Consider the following 17,739-nt stretch of genomic DNA (forward strand, 5'->3'; position numbering starts at 1 on the left):
GTTTGTGTGGGTCTTTATTTTCTTTAGGTTATTTTTTGCCTTAAGATCATGACAACACTTGTTTAAAGTGCAACTTTTCAGTTCTGTGAGCAGGAGGTGTGTAAAATTTCCCTAACTGGAATATGTACCGTTAGCTCAATCCAGAGATCTCCATATTTCGTTAAGGTACTCTTAATAAGGGTTTCTTTGTTTTGTTTTGTTTTTTTGTATATTCCTGTAATCTGCATCATCTCAAAATGCCATTCAGTTTAACAGGATCAGAAATCTGGACTGCAATTTTTATTAAGATCAGCATGGAAATCCAGTGGTGATCCAGTTATGTGATGATGAAATGGGCTATATTTGGAATTTAGGGAATTTGGAAAGCCATAGAAATTGGTTTTTTTGTTTTTTTTTTTTTTAATGATGTGAAAATGCTCTTTATAGTTGATCCTATTTGAATTGCTTTAAAAAGTGTTGAAACAACTTTTTTGTATTAATCTTCCTTTGTAAATATTTTAAATTTTGCTGATTACTTCAAGATTAGATTCAGGAGGGACATGTAGAAAAGCTCTGGAAAACTTTCTCCATGAGGAAATGTTACCTCTTCTGCTAATAATTATACTTTTATTGAAGGTAAAATTAATCATTGTTTTTACTCGTAAACTGTGACATCAGAGAAGTACATTTCCTTTTTAGTAACGTAGGAGGTAGTAAGATAAAAATAATTGCTTTTACTTATAAAAGAGGACTAAAGTGTCTGGAAAGTTTTCTGTTTGCAATCAAAGAGTAAAAGCATTGTTGCTTACTCAAAGATTACTTTTTGCTTGTCAATGCCATTTTTACTCATCTCCATAGGTAAATTTGGGGGGAAAGCAGGAACTCCATTTGTTGGAGATTTTCTTGTTTTGCTAGGTGGGGGGGAGAAGGAGTTATCTTAACTAGGCGTCTCTTCTTGTCCAGTGACAGCTGTACAAAGAGGCCTATAAAGAGGGTCATCAATTTTGCATGATCGCCATTGTATATATCACCTAATTGTTCACAATCTGTCCTTCCTCTAGGAGTTTAAGCACTTTGTTAGCAGTTTGTCTAGGCTATGAATACATAATAAGATCTTTGGTGAGTATTTAGACCTTCTGAATGTGAATTCAGAAAGCCATAACTGTACATGGTACTTTTAAAATATACAGACCCTACTTGTCTCCAGAGAACAGGCTTCATAAATCTGCTAAGAGAGCTTCCAGTTGTGAACCACTTTCAAAGAAGGGTCCAGACGGCTACTTAAAATTTTAATAGTAATAGCTATGTTTATAAATGTCTTTGCATCAACAAGAGGTGCTCTGGGTGCTGATTACAGTAGAAATGTTTAAAAATATATGCAAGTTTGAGATGGTGGCTATAGGGAAAGCTGTTTGGGCTTAAAAAAAACAAAAAAACAAAAAAACAAAAACCAAAGGAAGAGATGGAAGGGATCAAGCAATAAAAGCAAGGACAGTTGAGGAATTTCCAGGTAATAATATGAAGTTTCACTTATGCTGAAGTAACATCCCTTTGGGGCAAAATTGCGTCAAGTGAATAGCAAGGAATAAACTCTGAAATGGAAAAAATTTCTGTGTGCTATGAATTGTGTATCATAAGGAACATGATTGTCTGTGTTACCATGAGCAATGAAACACTGCTGTTATAAATGACCATTGGAATAAGACTAAAGGTGAAAGCTGTGAATATAGGCTGTGCTTGCTCATGACAGGCTTTTAATTTTGTTTACATGTTTATTTAGCTGCACACATTTATGTCAGCTTATGACTTTTCTAGAGGCAGCCAAACGTAAAGATCACAGCACAGGCGCGCTGCAATTGCCTCTTTAGCTAATAAGATGCTGAACTGTGAACAAGCTACATGGTAGCGAGGAGCTCTGCCAGAAAGGAGTTCCAGTAATTGTTAAAATGGGAATTTTGTCTGCACCAGTTTTCCATGGAGGGGCAAAAAAGAGCAGTTAAGTCTCTCTTGCTTGATATCTGTCAGGATATTGGGAAAGACAGCTAGACATGCAATGTTATCAGCTTGCTTTTGATGCTTGGTTCTTGTGTGGCTCAGATATGAGACTGTGGTGCTTTCCTAGTGCCTTGAGTGACAAGGAAAAGAAAGCATGTATGTGCAGAATCGATTATGGTCTGAATCACACATTCTATACCTCGGCTAACTCTGAATTGTCATACAGTTGAAGAATTCAGTCCTTTCAGTATATTTCTAAAGCAGCAATGCAAATGACTGTGGTACCTTTAAGTCATGAGCTCTACCTTCTAATAATAGCTTTCAATTGCTTTGAGTTAAGATGTACAGCTTTACTTAGAATTCAATTACTTGCACTATTGCAACAGCTCTCACCATTTCAGAAATAACATATAAGGTTATTGGACCATCACTAAATGGCACACACACAAATTATGTTGAATCTTTGTGTCATAATATGAAGACCTTTTCTTAACTCTGATTTTGAAAAATGCTCATAATTCAGAGAGTTTGTTGGTGATTATACAACGAAGCAACTGATAACCCCCAAAACCAGATATTGGGTGTAATCTTCTGGCAAATGCCATAGCTAAAAAATAGATCAGTGTGATTTCTGATGGGTCTAGCTTATTGATGAACCACATCAATGACAAGTATGTTTGCGGGATGGGGTTTTTTATTTTTATTTTTTTTTTGCCTTCTGTTTCAGCTTGTTTCTGTAGTAGTGAGAAACTTGTGAATGTAATTTTGATTTTTTTGCTGTCCTTTTCATTGTCCTTGTCTTCTTTCCTGATTTTGAGGACCAGGAAATTAAAACTTATTTATCTATTTAATTATTAGTACTTATTAGTAGCTGTGGTCTTTGGATATCTTTTCCTAGACTGTATCATCTGGTCTTAATTCACTGTGAACATACACTAAAGCCTTTCCTTCAGGGAGTGGGAAGGAGGGGAGAGGAGAAATTTAGAGTCAATGTCCTCTGCTTTGGCTTCTATTCCTTACATCTTGTTAAGACCCGAGTTCTTCGATAGCTGCCATTATGTTGAATTTGGTTGAAGTCAAACATCTGTCTAGATTAAGAACATATTTGGGGTTAGGTAAAGAGACAAATGTACCTGTGATTATGTAAACCTCATTTTCTTGGGAAACGGAGCTAAAAAACTGTGAAAATTCAAACAAGATCAGTGTGAAAGAACATTACCATGATTACAGATTTGTGCGCCCACTCTGAAGGTGGGAGAAAGGTGGGTTACTTCTATAACCTTAATCTCACCCTATAGAATCTGTTATTGTGCAGGAGATACAGTAACATCTTATTTTCTCTTTTTCCACAGGATCGGTAGCTCAATCAGTTTGTTGTTTACTTAGTAACCGTTCATAACATCCTAATTTCTTTCATCAAGTAGCCCATGTGCTTTTTACTGCACACTGTTGAAAACTGCCTTAAAACAAGAATCTTTCACCAATGGAGGACTGTTCTGGGAGGAAATGATCAGTACTTGTTGTGTTTGGCTACTTGAGGAACAAGGATAAACTTATTTTTCATCGGTTCCTGTTAGATAAGGAAACGTGATTGCCTTCTCCTTATGACCGCACAGCTCTGAGAGACAGGGTGTATGATTCAAATATCCGTATATTTTGCATTATCTATTTTCTCCCTCTTTCATTGAGGGGTAGAGGGAGAGAAGAGGGGAGAGTTTTATGTCTCACCATACCTGTTTGAAGTACTACTTTCCTAGTTCTCAGCTGTTCTGCAGATGAAACCCTAGAGCTTCAAGTCAGATACTAGAAAATGAAAAATGTGCAGTGAAATGACTGTATGCTAAGGCTTTTGATTTACACTGTGTAGAAAAAATTGGCTAAGGCACAGATAAGAGCCAAGTCTCCAGCGCAGTATTCAGTCACGTTAATTATGTGATCCTCTCTTTTTTGTATTTTGCAGTCTGTAGAGTAAGGGAGTTTTCATCTTCACATGTCCCAGATCAGTCTGTTTGGCAAGCAAGGCGTAGGCCTGGTGGTACATAATCAATTGATTTAAAACTGTATTCATATTGTAAAATTCAGACACCTTTACACCAAGTTAAGGTTCTAAATTACTTCTGTAGTAAGTGGAGAAAGTAGTAAAGTAAAAAGATTTGTAACGTAAGTGACCTAAGGATATAACTGCATTTATGTGTTAGACAGGAATGTGTTTTTGAAGCAACTCTGTCAGTTATCCCCACTTCCCGTGCCTTGGCTTGCAGCACAGAGCCATCCCAAAGCACAGGTGCTGGATGCCTCTGCCGTAATTGCCCTGGAGGGGTTTGTGCCAGTAGCACAGCTAATGCACTCCGCTCCAGACCGCTCTGCTGCAAACAGCCCTGCAGTGCACGGCACTGACTAGAGCCAGTCTGATGTCCTCTTCCTTTTGTCCTTGCTCTCTCTTTGCCCTTTCTTTCTTGCCCTCTATTTTTTCCCCATCCTTTCATTTTTCTCCATCCGTTTATTTTTCCTTCCTCACAAAGGTATAGATGTCAGGTCCTCATCACCAAAATGTTTTGTAAATTGTAGCCTGAATCATACTCAAGTGATTCTATTATTGGTCTTAGAACTTGGGAATTTTGCTTAACTAAGTAAAGAACCTAAAATTGATGATGTGACTACCCCCAGGTATTATAATAGATGAGCACAAAGCTACACAATTAACATGCACAGACAGCTTCAGTTGTAGCATCTCCTTGCTCATCAGGGCTTGAGGGTTTGTGTGCGTAATTATATACTATATGCTTCACTGACATTTTGAAACCTCATTAGTAAGACCAAGAGTGAGTATGTATGTTTTTACTCTTGGTGCTTTTGATTCCAATCCATGATATGTAACTATCACCTAAAATCTATGTTAAAAGATTTTAGGCTGAAATAAGGGACATAAGTCCTTAAAGATTGGGAAAGCCTGATGAAAGATAACTGGGGATGCAAAGGCAAAGTATAATTTAAAAAGAGAGGAAATCAATATAAACTTGTGGAGAAGAATTAATATCACCAAAGCAATTTCTGCACTGTTAGTCACTGTTTCTCAAACTCTGACACATAAGTATGTCTTTTTTTTTTTTATTAATATGGAAACAAATTTCTCCATCTCTCTGTTGCAAAAATTACCCTTCCTTGCTAGCTAGAAAGGCTGAACTACATACCTATGCTGTGCTACCCAGGCTATGATTGCCATACTTGAACGGTCCTGTTACTGGCCTTTAATATCTTTGAAATAATCTGGCTACTTGAAGGGAGTCAAATGGCCTAGGGTTAGTATAAAGGAAAAGTCTAAATCATGTAAAATTGTTAAGGTGCTTCCCGGGTTTTTTCAGAAGTAATTTTTAGTCTAATTTTCACAAACCTGGTGATAGCTTCCCAAAAATGTACCTAATAAGCTATTGCAATTAGCAGAGGTAAATTCAAGGAAATGTGTAAGATTGTATTTTGGAACTTTGATCAGAAACATTGTGATTAAAGATCAAGAGCTTTCTGCATATGGACAGTAGGACAAGAAAAGAGTCTCAAATATTAATGGGCCTTTTTAAAATCAGTGGGAGTATGGAAAGACAGACAGGTGCGCAGTGTGTGTGTATGAATATGTGCATATGTGTTCTCCTGAACACATGCAACAGTATTCCTTCTTGCATGCAGTTTTTGTTATCCCCTTAATCCTCTAGCAAATATCTGAGATAACAATGTGGACTGCTATTTCTAATGTGAAAATATTAGAGTTAGTTAACCTTTAAAATAAGACTTGGGAGTTATTTCCAAGAATTTTTCTGTGAGGGGGAAGGGTAAACTTGTATTTGCTTTTTGTGTTGTTTATTTAAATCAAGTCTTTTTTCAAGTTATATCTTGTGAAAATAATGTAAGATTCATTAAAGACAGATTATCCAAAGACATGATTATAACTGCTAAAACTGAAAAGCTAAGGAATGCAAGCAGCAGCTCTAGATTCCTGTGTTCAGATGAATTTTGATTTGGCCAATTTAGCTAACAGGAATGCTGGCCAAAGTGTTAGTGATGTAAAAGTGGAAGAGAAAAGCAAATAACTATTATACTATCCAAGGAGAAGAGGAATAGCTTTGTAGATAAGGCTTGTTCATTAACTGAGAGCCACAAGATTCAGGCTATCGTTACAGATTTGCATAAAAATTTCTTTTTAAGCCAAGAGGCCCAAAGTTGTAAGTGTTCAGCAACTCTGAAAATCAGACTTCTTGTTTAATGTTCGCATGTAGATATAGCTGCCTGATTTTATTCATAGATGTAGTGAAATTTCCCTTAACCTCAGTGTATATTTCTATGTCTATAAAATGGTGATATTATATTGCAAAGACAGGAGACTAATTTTGAAGCTCATTGAGTCTCATATGGAAGAAAAGAATCAAAGCAATATTAATGTAGCCTGTGTACCAACCAGATTTCTGGATAGCCTTTGTCTGTGTGAAGGTACTATGTTACAGAGAAAGCAAGTTTGTAGGCTGATATGCACTATATAGATAGACTTTAAAGGAATGTTTAAAAAAAAAGTTATAAATTCATAGTTTAGGTACTGATGCCAGATTTTTATAGGTTATGTCTGTTTTAGACAGGGAGGATAATGACAATAGCATGCACAAATTATAATGATTCAGGAGGGAACTGCAGCCTTTCAGAAAGCCAGTATTTATCTCATAGTTAACTACTTTATTTATATTTTTTAGCTCACAGTTAACTGTGCTGTTTAGTGAATACTTTTGGTCTATTATTATATGCATAAAGAACTGTTTTTTTTCGTAAAAAGCTCTTATTGTCAACTGATTTTTCACCTTCTCCAAATGCATCCAGATAATATCAATGTAGACATTTAAGATTAAAAAAAAAAAAAAAGAAAAGAAAAAAAGGAAAAAAAAACCCTCAGCGTTCTCTGTGTATTTTTGAATCTTCTTAAACTTTTCTTCTATGGTCAGAAAGTCTAATGTACAGTTTAATCTATCTGGAACAATGAGCTTTCAGTCTGTAGGAGTAAAACAATTCTTATTCCAATAAGATACTGCTTGATCTTGCTGTCAGTACATTTTGTGTAGTGCTTGAATGGCCCTATTGTCCTCTTGTGCACTCAAAATGAACGAATTTCTCTTTCAAAGTGGAGCATTTCTTTCCCTCTGTACCAATTCCCACTTCTGTTTCTGAAGGAGAGGACCAGGCTGCACTCTTGAAAGCATATAACTCTGAACCTTGAAAATTAGCTTCCAGTGCACTCATCACTCACAAAGCCTAGTTCATGCCAAGTGTTGTACAGTTACCATGAAGAGTTTGTTTGGACCCTTACAGAAATAACCCTACTTTCACACACGTACAAAATCAGTTAATTTACCACCTTCTTCAGTTCTGAAAAGTATATTCCTCACTCCTAATTTTTTAACCTTTCTGACATTCCTCACACTGAAATTCAGTACTGTAAGTTCTGATGTGCTTATTGAATTAAAAGCATGGAAGCAGTTACTCTCTCTTCAGTGGGACCGGTCATACACTTTGGATATGTGTACAGATTTTTGAGGGTTGGTATTCCAGCTATTGGTAAAGACTTTGAATTTAATTTATTTTAAATGTTAAGTTTTGCATTGTTAAGTTCAGTATAAAAAGTTTGGTGTCTATCTTCAAATAGTGCCTGGTATTAGGATAGGGAAAGTGTAGGACCTTAAGCTTGAAAAAGAGGAAACTGAAGGGAATATAGGACAGATTTTTAAGATGGAATGGTATGGAATACGTATATAAGTAAAGGTTTGTTCATGTTTCCTGTAACACAAGAGCTAAAGTCATATGAAGGTCAAAAGTCAAATGAAATTCTTCCTTGTCAGATTAAAATAAACATACATGCACAAAAGGAAGGTTTTTTTTGTTTTGTTTTGTTTTTTGTTTTTGTTTTTGCATAGTTAATATTTGGGAAATTCAGAAACATAGGATGCTGCAGAGGTCTTAAATCATTAACTTGTTTAAATTCCTTGGGGATGTGGCTGTCGATGGCTATGAAGTGTGATGGCTTGGCAGCAGCTGTTTGTTCAGGGACTTTCTGAGCTGAAAGTCCCTAGATTGCTGGAAGCTTATTTGGGAAGATGAGAATGTACCTTTTCTTGGTTTACATTCTTTTTTATGATAGTTGCCAATAATGAGTGCTTAAGGGGAAGCTACTGCATGCACTAGGTGAACTTTCGATCAGGCCCAATGTGATAGTTCTTATGTTCACTCTTCTTTTCTTCATCACTCTTCTTTTACCCTCAGTAACCTCTAATCTGGACCTGGGAGTATATTAAATTCCTATTAATCATGTTTTCTGGCAGTCATTCAGCTGTCATTTAATAACAAAGAATATAGTGCACAGTTATCCAGGTACAAGCAGTCTTGTTACTGCCCTTTTAAAATCTGGCCTTCTTAGAGCCAATTATAGACAAATAATTGACGCATCCATCCAATTTACCACTTATAAGTGCAAACCACTTAAGTATAGAAAGTAAAAGGTTATTTTTTCATTTTGTCTTGCTCATTTGATTTAAGACACTGCTGCTAGTAGAAGTCAGAATTTAGCTGTATTTTTCTATTTTCAATCTTTTTTACCCTGTATTTCATGCTTCTGTTTATGTCAGTGGTGATGTCTGACTTTAAGAATGTTTCATTGCTACAGAACATGCTGTCAAGTTCATGCTCCAAAAGAGATGATACTGCCCACTCCTTTCCCATAGAAGTGGTCTTTGAGGATGAATTAGGGACTGTGTAGGCTTCACAGCGATCTTTGGTCTTTTGCAAAGCAGATGTATCAGTATCAAAACCATTGATTTAAAGAAAAATGGGTGGGGAGGGGGCTGAAGTTGAGGAAGAAGAATAAAAATGTGTATGTTACAGGGAATAAGAGTAGAGGAGAACTAGAAGCATTGAAGAAAAATAATTGTATGAAGAATGGCTAAGCTAGAAAGATTGTTGGAAAGATTTTATTTTTTATAAATCCACACTGAAATCCACACCTTGAATACTTCTTACCAAAGAAATATTTGGTGGTTTTAATCTTGTTCTTGATGTACTTAAAATGTAACTTGTTTTGTGAATTTTCCTTTGCACATGAGCTTTAATGTTACAAAATTTGAAAATCTTGTGAAGAGAAACTTGTTAGTGGTGCAGGTTTAAATATGTATTTAGTAGAAAAACAACCTCCCCTCCAAATGCAGGTAACTCTGCTGAAACTTTCATCTGCGGTGGTCGCATTTGCATCTGCTCATATCTGCTCTCACCCAGCTATCTTTTGAGAAGTGACTTAGTAAGCATCTTGCGGATCGCAAGATATGTGGATTTGGCTTTTTTGCTTGGGTGAGGATTTTTTGTTTCTGATGCAGTTAGTGTTTTCAAGAAGTCAGCTAATATTCTAAGAAACATGAAAGAGACTTGTGAAGGTGATCACTGTTAGATGAGCATCTAAGTTAGTTTAAGAAAGAAATAATGGTATTCAGAAAATGTCAGAAATAAACATATATGACTTAGTGATTCCAAAATACCTGTATTTGAGAGAGCCTCGTAAGACCTTGCTGAATATTTTTTTCTAGGCTGTTGTATTGCAAGATTGTTTTTTATTTTAAATTCCTTTTTTAATGGAAAAAATAATCATTTTTCTCAGTTCTCAAGTCTTTCGGGCAAAAAATGCTTAACATCTCTAATAACTGGGCCACAATAACTCTTCGACTGTTTTAGCTATAGGGCTTTTCCCTAAAACATGTTTGACATGTTTAGCTCATGTAATCCATCAGCAGCATGAGCAGTCAAAGGTTTAAGAACTAGAATTTTTATACATTTTGTTAAAACATTCTGTTTAAGAGCAGGAAAAGCTGCTGTCAATGAGAAGGATTTAGATTTAAAAAGATGATTTAGCCCATAAAGCATGATTTAAGCTAGATACTTCTATACTTTTAGATGCACGTTTTAATGCAATGTGTTTTTTTTACCTTTTCCCCTTTATTAATAGCTATAGTTTGTGTTTCTTCTCCCACTCACAATCAAACAAGATCATTCCATCAAGTTTCAAAATTAAAGTGTAGTATTTGGACATAATTTAGTATAGCTTTAGTTAGCCCTTAATGAATTGGGAAGAGCTTGCATGTTGTTGCCAAAAAGTGTACTGCTGACCCCGGATTTTTGGACTATACTGATTTAATTGTTCTGTATATGTTTCTGATTCTTGAATAATTGAAAGCTTCTAATTTTATTTTCTTCTCCTTAGGATTTTAAGACAGGATTTGGCATTACTTTGATCCCTATGAATGTGGCGAATGTAAAACAAGTGGATCGGACTGCAAGGCAATCTTTTGAAATAATTACTCCCTATAAAAGCTTTAGGTGAGAACTTTAATATTTACATTAAAAATATGAAAATGGTGGTTTAACCTGGTTTGGGTGAAAGAGTAATATTTTTAATAAGGATACTAAGTGTGTTTTTAAAAACAACAGAAGTATTTTCTTTCCTTGGTTCAGCTGTGCGCTTCAGCAGTTATGTCCCTTACTATACATCATATGCCCACAGATTCATATTTTTACGTAGGAGTTTTTGTTGATTCTGTGCAAGGACAGAAGAAAAGAAATTACTGTAAACACTTTATCTTAAAGAAATAAAAAACTGCAGTACTGACAAAAAAATGCTGCGTCCACCTAATAGTAAGCATTTCATTCTAAAAGAAAATGAATCAATTGTATGCCATCCAATGTAAAAACCCTCCAATGAAGTCAGTAGAAAGTTCCACTTACTTTGACTGAAGCTGTGACCTTTAATGATTTTTAAGAAAACAAAATAAAAGTGTATGCTAATAGAGATATGAAAGCCTTTTATGAAGTGCAGCGGTATTTCTTAAATGAAATCTCAGTAATACAGGAAGGGAAGAAATCGCTTTGTTCTCCTTGGATTGCTAAATGTTAACCTCGAGATAGGGGACTGAAAAGCAAACAATTTCCTTTCATTCTCGGCAGACCAGAGTAGCAGGTAAATTAGTCTTGATCAGTGATTCGAATCTGTGGTTACTTGGTAGATAGCAAGTTCTTTAACTTTCTCTAAGCCACATCACCATGTTGGTGTGTGTTTTATTATTACTTATATTTTTCAAAAATAAATTTAAATGAAAAGTATTTTTTTGACTGTTATGTAGCAAGTCTGTTTTTACTGCTTAGTAAGTCTCCATGTTTCCTTAAGTCAATCTATGCTGTCGTTAAAGTACAGGTTTTAAGTTTATGTGTTGACCTAAGAAGATTGAAAGTAACTCAGGGCCGCAGTGTGAAAGTTGTAAATACTATGTAACTCATGCTAGTAGTGGTTTTGTTGAAAACTGAACATGGAGACTGAAGGTTTTTTCACTGAATAACAATACAAAATAATATGTTCCATCTTAGCATTTAAATCTATGTAGAGGTGGATTTTTTTGACTTTGATTTCACGTATAGATGCAATAAATGAGAGACTACAGACTGTTTAATTGGGCTTTAAAATGAAGATCAATAATGCAGAAAAGTCAATTGTTTCAGCTTTACAGCAGAGTCGGAAAGAGAGAAACAAGACTGGATTGAAGCACTGCAGCAATCGATAGCAGAAACTCTGTCTGATTATGAAGTAGCTGAGAAGATTTGGTTCAATGAGTCAAACAGGAGCTGCGCTGACTGTAAAGCTCTTAATCCTGACTGGGCATCCATCAATCTCAGTGTTGTCATTTGTAAGAAGTGTGCAGGTAGAGTAATTAATGATAGGCCATATGGGTTCTGCAAAAATGTCATATTTGCATAGCTGTGCATGTCCTTTAGTTGGCTTTTTTTTTTTACAGTGCCATCCTTGCAAAAGTTTTGGCAAACAAAAAATGAACATAGCTTTTTAATACCACTAAGTTCATCCGTATTTTAAAGCACTGTCATGAATAAACGACAAGTCTGCAAGGTGATTGGTGTCCCTCCGATATATAATCCTTCACAATTAGTGGAAATGAAGGCACACTAGCACTCCTTGGGAAATGGCTGGCTTTTGCCAAGGCTGGATTGCAATGAAGAATAACAATTTTCAGTGGACACAGTAAAGTATAAATTTGGAGTATTAATTCGACTACATCAGGCCATATTTTACTGTCAACAGGGATATCTTTTTTTCAGATAGTACTACAAATCCAGTTCTATCCTTTCGTTGTTTTCTTTTAAATGTGCTCTTAAGCAATAAATGCAGGGAAATAGTTCTCTAGGTCCTTTCTTTTCAAAACAAACTCTTCAAAGAGTGTTCTGCATCAGACAGCGTACTTTGTTTATTCTTTGCTATCAAACATGTAAAATTTGCATGATATTTGTATAACCTGAAGAGGACACTATTTCTGCTCCAAATACAATCCACTTCTTCTTTTTTTTTTGGGGGGGGGATGTTAGTGCTTTTATTGTATATTCAAATGTCAAACAAAATACCTTATTTTTTTAAAAAAATAACAGAATAAATCTGTTTGCATTAAAGTTGTAGTTTTGTTACCTCAGCCAAAGAGAGACTGAGTTTAAGTGCTTTAATTAAGTAAAAGTATTTTTTGATTTCCAGGACAACACAGATCTCTCGGACCGAGAGATTCAAAGGTCCGGAGCCTAAAAATGGATGCCAGCATTTGGAGCAATGAACTTATTGAGGTATGCTGTGATATTCTAACTCTTTGTTATAACTTCAAAACTACAGCATGTATAGGAATTATTTATTTATTTTACTTGCAAGAAAAGTAAACATATAAATGCTAAATTCTAATAAACTTGACCTTTCTAGGAATACTCATTCAAAATATTAATTTGTATTGAGAAACATCTGTAGCATTTTCTCTTACCATTTTCTGAAGCATATAGTTTGGGGAGAAAAAGGAAAATGAGATACTTTGAAGAGCACTAATGATAGGCAGGGTTGGGAGAGGGGAGAAGAAGGGAGACTGTCTCCTCACCAGAAGGTTAGTTGCTATGGTGTACTTAGGAGTGATGCTGATAGACGGGATTGAGTCATTGCAGTATTAGCCTTGGTTAGCCTTGTAAAGCTTAGTTGCTATTGCTGGTAAATCATGACTATAGAACTGTAAACACTTTTATTATTTGTGTATAGGTCCCCATAAGCTGTGACTTCAAGAGGCTTCTGTTGCCTCTCCTGCAGTCTCTCTCCTACCTTCTTCTCTTCTTTAATAATTTGTTTATTGATTTATTTTACTTTAGCAGATGAAAAATATTTAGACACTAGCTTGGTATCTTTCATGCTGTTCGTTTGTTTGCTTTTTCTTATGCTTCACCCAGCTCTTTATCATCATTGGAAATAAGAGGGCAAACAGTTTTTGGGCTGGAAATCTTCCTCCAGATGAAGAGCTGCACATGGATGCCCCTGCAGAAAAAAGGATAGCTTTCATTACACAAAAATACAAGGAGGGAAAATTCAGGAAAGCGCCTTTTCTCTACAAAACCAAAGAACAGTTGAATAAGGTAATATGAGAATGGAAAAGTCCTTACCATGCCTTTTGTATTGATCTTTGTGCATTTTGGTCAACTTGTGAAACTACTGAAAGATAAATTCAGAATCTTGAGCTATATTTCTCACAGAGTTGAATAAGGCTTGTTATGGAGCCTTTACACATGTCATTTCATGATGTGATTTCTTAGTGACAGCTATTCAGCATCGGTCCAGTCCATTATCTCAAGTGCTAGACCTGGTATTAAAGCCCTCAGATATATTAAGTATGAAAGGCTCCAAGTTTTAATTTTGTATGAGGTAGCCATTGTTTGGGGTAAGAGTGATTTAACTGCAGAGTAATCTTGTGAGGTTTTGAAAATAGTAACAATGAGTATATATTGTTCTTTTAGATACCTTGAAAGACTTGTATACAAGACATCCTGTCTATGAGTTTTAGAATGACTTCACCTTGAGTTTTCATGTAGGAAGAAAGCAGCCCGATCCTGCCAGTGAGATTACAAAAAAAAAAAAAAAGAAAGAAAGAAAAAAAAAAAAGTAAAGCACACTGTTCTGTTTTTCTAAAGACAATCTTAGAGGTTTTTTAAACAAGAGATGATTTATTGTTATCAAGGCTGAAAGTAGCTTGTGCACACTTACATAGTAGATTATAGTTAATTAGAAATGAAGCAAGCTGGAATTAATGAAATGATGAAAAATATGAGTTCCCAATGTTTCTTTTTACAAAAATAGATTGCCTATAATTATAAAGTGGAAAAATTATAATGATGGTTTTAAATTTTACATAGTTTTGATGTCCAGTTGACTGCCTTATACCATCTGTTGATTTCAGAGACATGATTGTTTAGAGTTCTTGAATACTGAAGAGTTGAGATGCCTATATTCAGTGCATTCAATGACATACGGGTCAAATTGTCTCAAAGTATATGCAGAGAGTGTAGGGAGATAGCAGTGTTAAAATCTGATTGTGCTCTGTATTAGAGATCTCATTCTTTCAATGATTTTTGTATCAGAAATGGAAGAGTCATTTTCATATATTTCATAGGTTATATGTCATAGTTACATACACATAAGAAGTCAAAACAAAGGCACGTAAGCACATTGTTATCTTTAAAACACTTCCAGCCAAAGCATGGAACCACCTCTTTGTATCCCTTGAATTCAGGTTGGCTGCATTTCATTGGAATGAAGAGACATTCCTAGGTTTCATGGGGAACTCTTTACATCTTTGCAATATAAAACATATGGATTTTTTTTTATTTATTGGTGATAGCTGTGCATCAGGTTTTTTTTTGTTTTTTAATATCATAACTGCTGACCACAGAAAATTGAATACTTTGTGGTGTTTTGCAGACCTGATTTTTCTAAAGTTTTTGTTTATGTTTTTTTTGATGGAGTAAGGGTATCTGTCAATTAAGCATTTAACTACTGGGTAATATCATATGTAATGATCGAATTCTCTGCAGAAATGTGAAATTACAATGTAATAAGGTGGTCATTGCCAAGTAATTATTGAACCTTTACTGAACTATCTGCCTTGTCATCTCTTGCCTTCTGGATGCTTATATATTTATTAGAGCAGCTGAATTTTAAGGAGAAATGCTCTTGTTGTGTTGAGCGATTTCTGCCTTAATGATTTCAGAAAAGCCTGTCCCTTAAATAAATAATTTAGATACACATTATATCATAGAAACTGTCATGGAGTAGATTGCTGAAGTTATATAGATACTCTGGGTTTTAAGGTTGTGAACCAACATCTTTGTAAAAAGGATTTGTAATGTCTGTCTGCCTTTGTATATAGAAACATGAAAGGGGTCAGATTTCCCAGGAAGTACTGATATCTTTAAATCTCAAAGATGACCAAGTATGAAGACACATTAAACAGTGGTCACCTTCTTGACTGAGACCATGAATTTGGAAAAAATACTTATGAATTTCACTATTGTTCCTAATAATAGAGTTTAAGGATCAGATCTTGTCTCTTCAGCTGAACTAAAAGTCAATAGTAATAATAATATGTTGTCTTTAGTAGTCTGGTGTGTGATGGGAGGTGAGGGGGTATTTTTGATATAAACAGCAAGCTGCTCCTCCAGTTTTGGTAACTCATGTTAGCCTGCCCTAGTGGAACTAGTGGCAGCAACATCTTGCAGGGTTTAGTTTTCAGAAGGTTGAGTGTTTTTTGGTTGGGTGGATTTATTTATTTTTTTGTAGATTCACACCATACTTGATGATTCCCGCTACTTCCCAGTGTTTATGGTCTTTGAGGATGCAGGGGGACTGTATCAGAGGCGAAAGCAGTTGCATCTAAATTGCAAGTACTTGTTGCCGATAACTTTCTAATTTAAACAGACGGCTTCTTTTCCCTCTACGTGATCAGGCCCTGTGTGCTGCAGTAGTTAAACATGATGTGCTGGAAACTCTGATGTTGCTGTTTAGTGGGGCTGATGTTATGTGTGCCACTGGAGATCCAGTTTACAGTACTCCGTACTTATTAGCCAAGAAAGCTGGACAAAGACTACAAATGGAATTCCTCTACCATAATAAGTTCTCAGGTAGGAAATATTCTCTTTGTTTTGATCTTCTGATATTATATTGAGCAAAAGGGAGGAAGGAGCTCAGAAGAAAAAATTGAAATTGAGGTGAACAATGATGATTTGGGGGTTGATATTAACTGAATTTTAGCAGATAGCAGATGTAGTTATGTGTGAACGACTTGTCTTTTGCTCAGACATCAAATTTAGGACTTCACAAAGTAGTTAAATAGCCGGTGATAACTCAGAGGACTCATACCCTTGTTTTGCCCAATAGAAGAGAAGCATCATCTGTTCTGCCCATATTACCAGGCTTTTACCTGAAAAAATGGCTATATACAATTAACATCTATCCAAAGCATTCCTCTGGGGATTGATATTTGTTAAAAATGTTAAATAAATATGTGCATCTACTGCACTTAGACCTAGCTGTTTTCACAAATTCTCCTCTCAGAACATAACTCACCTTTTTAACCTGTAATAGGATTTATCCCACCAAACCACGCTTTTTCCAATCACAACTTCTGTTATAGCTCAGAGCACGTGATAAACTTTGGGTCTGGCCCTGGAAGTGAACAAGTCTGGTCTCAATGGGTGACTGTTATGAGGCTCTTGAAATCAGAAAGCTATTCTTAAGAAATCACAGATGTGCTTGAGTTTACCTTTGAAAAGGGCTGTCCAGTAGCTGAAGGAGTCTGGGAATGAAAGCTCACACACAGATTACACTGGAAGAAATGAGCTATGCTACACTGTAGCCAGCAGTGTGGATATGCTCCTGGACCTAATTTACATTGTCTCATGCAGTTCTGCAAAGTAGCAGTACAAAAGCTTTTTAGTGGCAAACTCCTGAATGATTTAGGGCTTTCTAGAGCAAAAGCAATGCCGTAAGTTCTTTGAAAGAAGTGCAGACATCGTATCCTAGTATGTTGAGCTGAATCACTGTGTAAACAAGCAGCTACGTTTTTTGCTGCTCATGCAGTGCAATGGTCCTGAGACTGAAGAGAGGTTTGCTTGTCTTGGCTCTGTAGCCAGGGCAGCACTGCAGTGTGCCTGGGCTGGCGTTTGCTTCTTCCCCTTGGGGAAAGGGAAGTCACTGCAGGTTGGCAGAGATTCTCCAAATCATCTGACTGCTGCCAGAGTTTGCAGTAAACATCAAAGATAAACCATGAGGAAATAATTCCCCCTTGCTGAAATGTACTAAAGAAGAGATGAAGATGAAAGCTTACTACAGCAACTTTTTTTTTTTAACCAATGTTACAGAGCAACTGTAGCTATGCAGAAGCAGTAAGAAAGACATGAGGAGAAATGGTTATAACTGGTAGTAGAGGAAGTTCTGTGTGTTACTTACGCCTGTCTTTTTTTTTAATAGATTTCCCAAACTCTGATACTTGTTTTGAAAGTGGCTTCTCTCAAGATTCTTCACATTCCACCTTTCTTTGTGAATTTTTATACAAAGTTTCTTCTAATACTGCTAAGCTGCTTACAGAGAAGAAATTAAAAGAAGGTATTTCACTTTATGTATTTGAATGAGTATGCATGGTGTGGATGAATTTGGTTCTGTTGAACTTCTTACGTTACTTTTTTAAAGATACATATGTCTTTGACATGACACATGCTTTCCTGATCCTGTAGACTTCTTTCATATAAAGAAAATCATGGTTGTCTTGATCTCTTTATTCAGGGGTTGACAGAGGAAGAAGAAAAACTACTGAAAAATGATCAAGTTAATTATTGATAAATAAA

The 17,739-nt window shown here is 35.7% G+C and overlaps 1 protein-coding gene across 3 annotated transcripts in view; it reads left to right on the forward strand.

The window, feature by feature from the left end:
* Nucleotides 1–17,739, forward strand: part of ARAP2 (ArfGAP with RhoGAP domain, ankyrin repeat and PH domain 2) — a 128,096-nt gene that overhangs the window by 48,402 nt on the left and 61,955 nt on the right. For all 3 annotated transcript variants that reach the window (XM_064511327.1, XM_064511328.1, XM_026093712.2), the window contains 6 exons: nt 10,247–10,362; nt 11,536–11,735; nt 12,572–12,657; nt 13,297–13,479; nt 15,843–16,017; nt 17,366–17,500. In XM_064511327.1, coding sequence (XP_064367397.1) covers nt 10,247–10,362; nt 11,536–11,735; nt 12,572–12,657; nt 13,297–13,479; nt 15,843–16,017; nt 17,366–17,500 — 895 coding nt within the window. The remainder of the gene's footprint in view (nt 1–10,246; nt 10,363–11,535; nt 11,736–12,571; nt 12,658–13,296; nt 13,480–15,842; nt 16,018–17,365; nt 17,501–17,739) is intronic.

Source organism: Dromaius novaehollandiae, chromosome 4, assembly GCF_036370855.1.
Source record: "Dromaius novaehollandiae isolate bDroNov1 chromosome 4, bDroNov1.hap1, whole genome shotgun sequence".
NCBI classification, from domain to species: Eukaryota; Metazoa; Chordata; class Aves; order Casuariiformes; family Dromaiidae; genus Dromaius; species Dromaius novaehollandiae.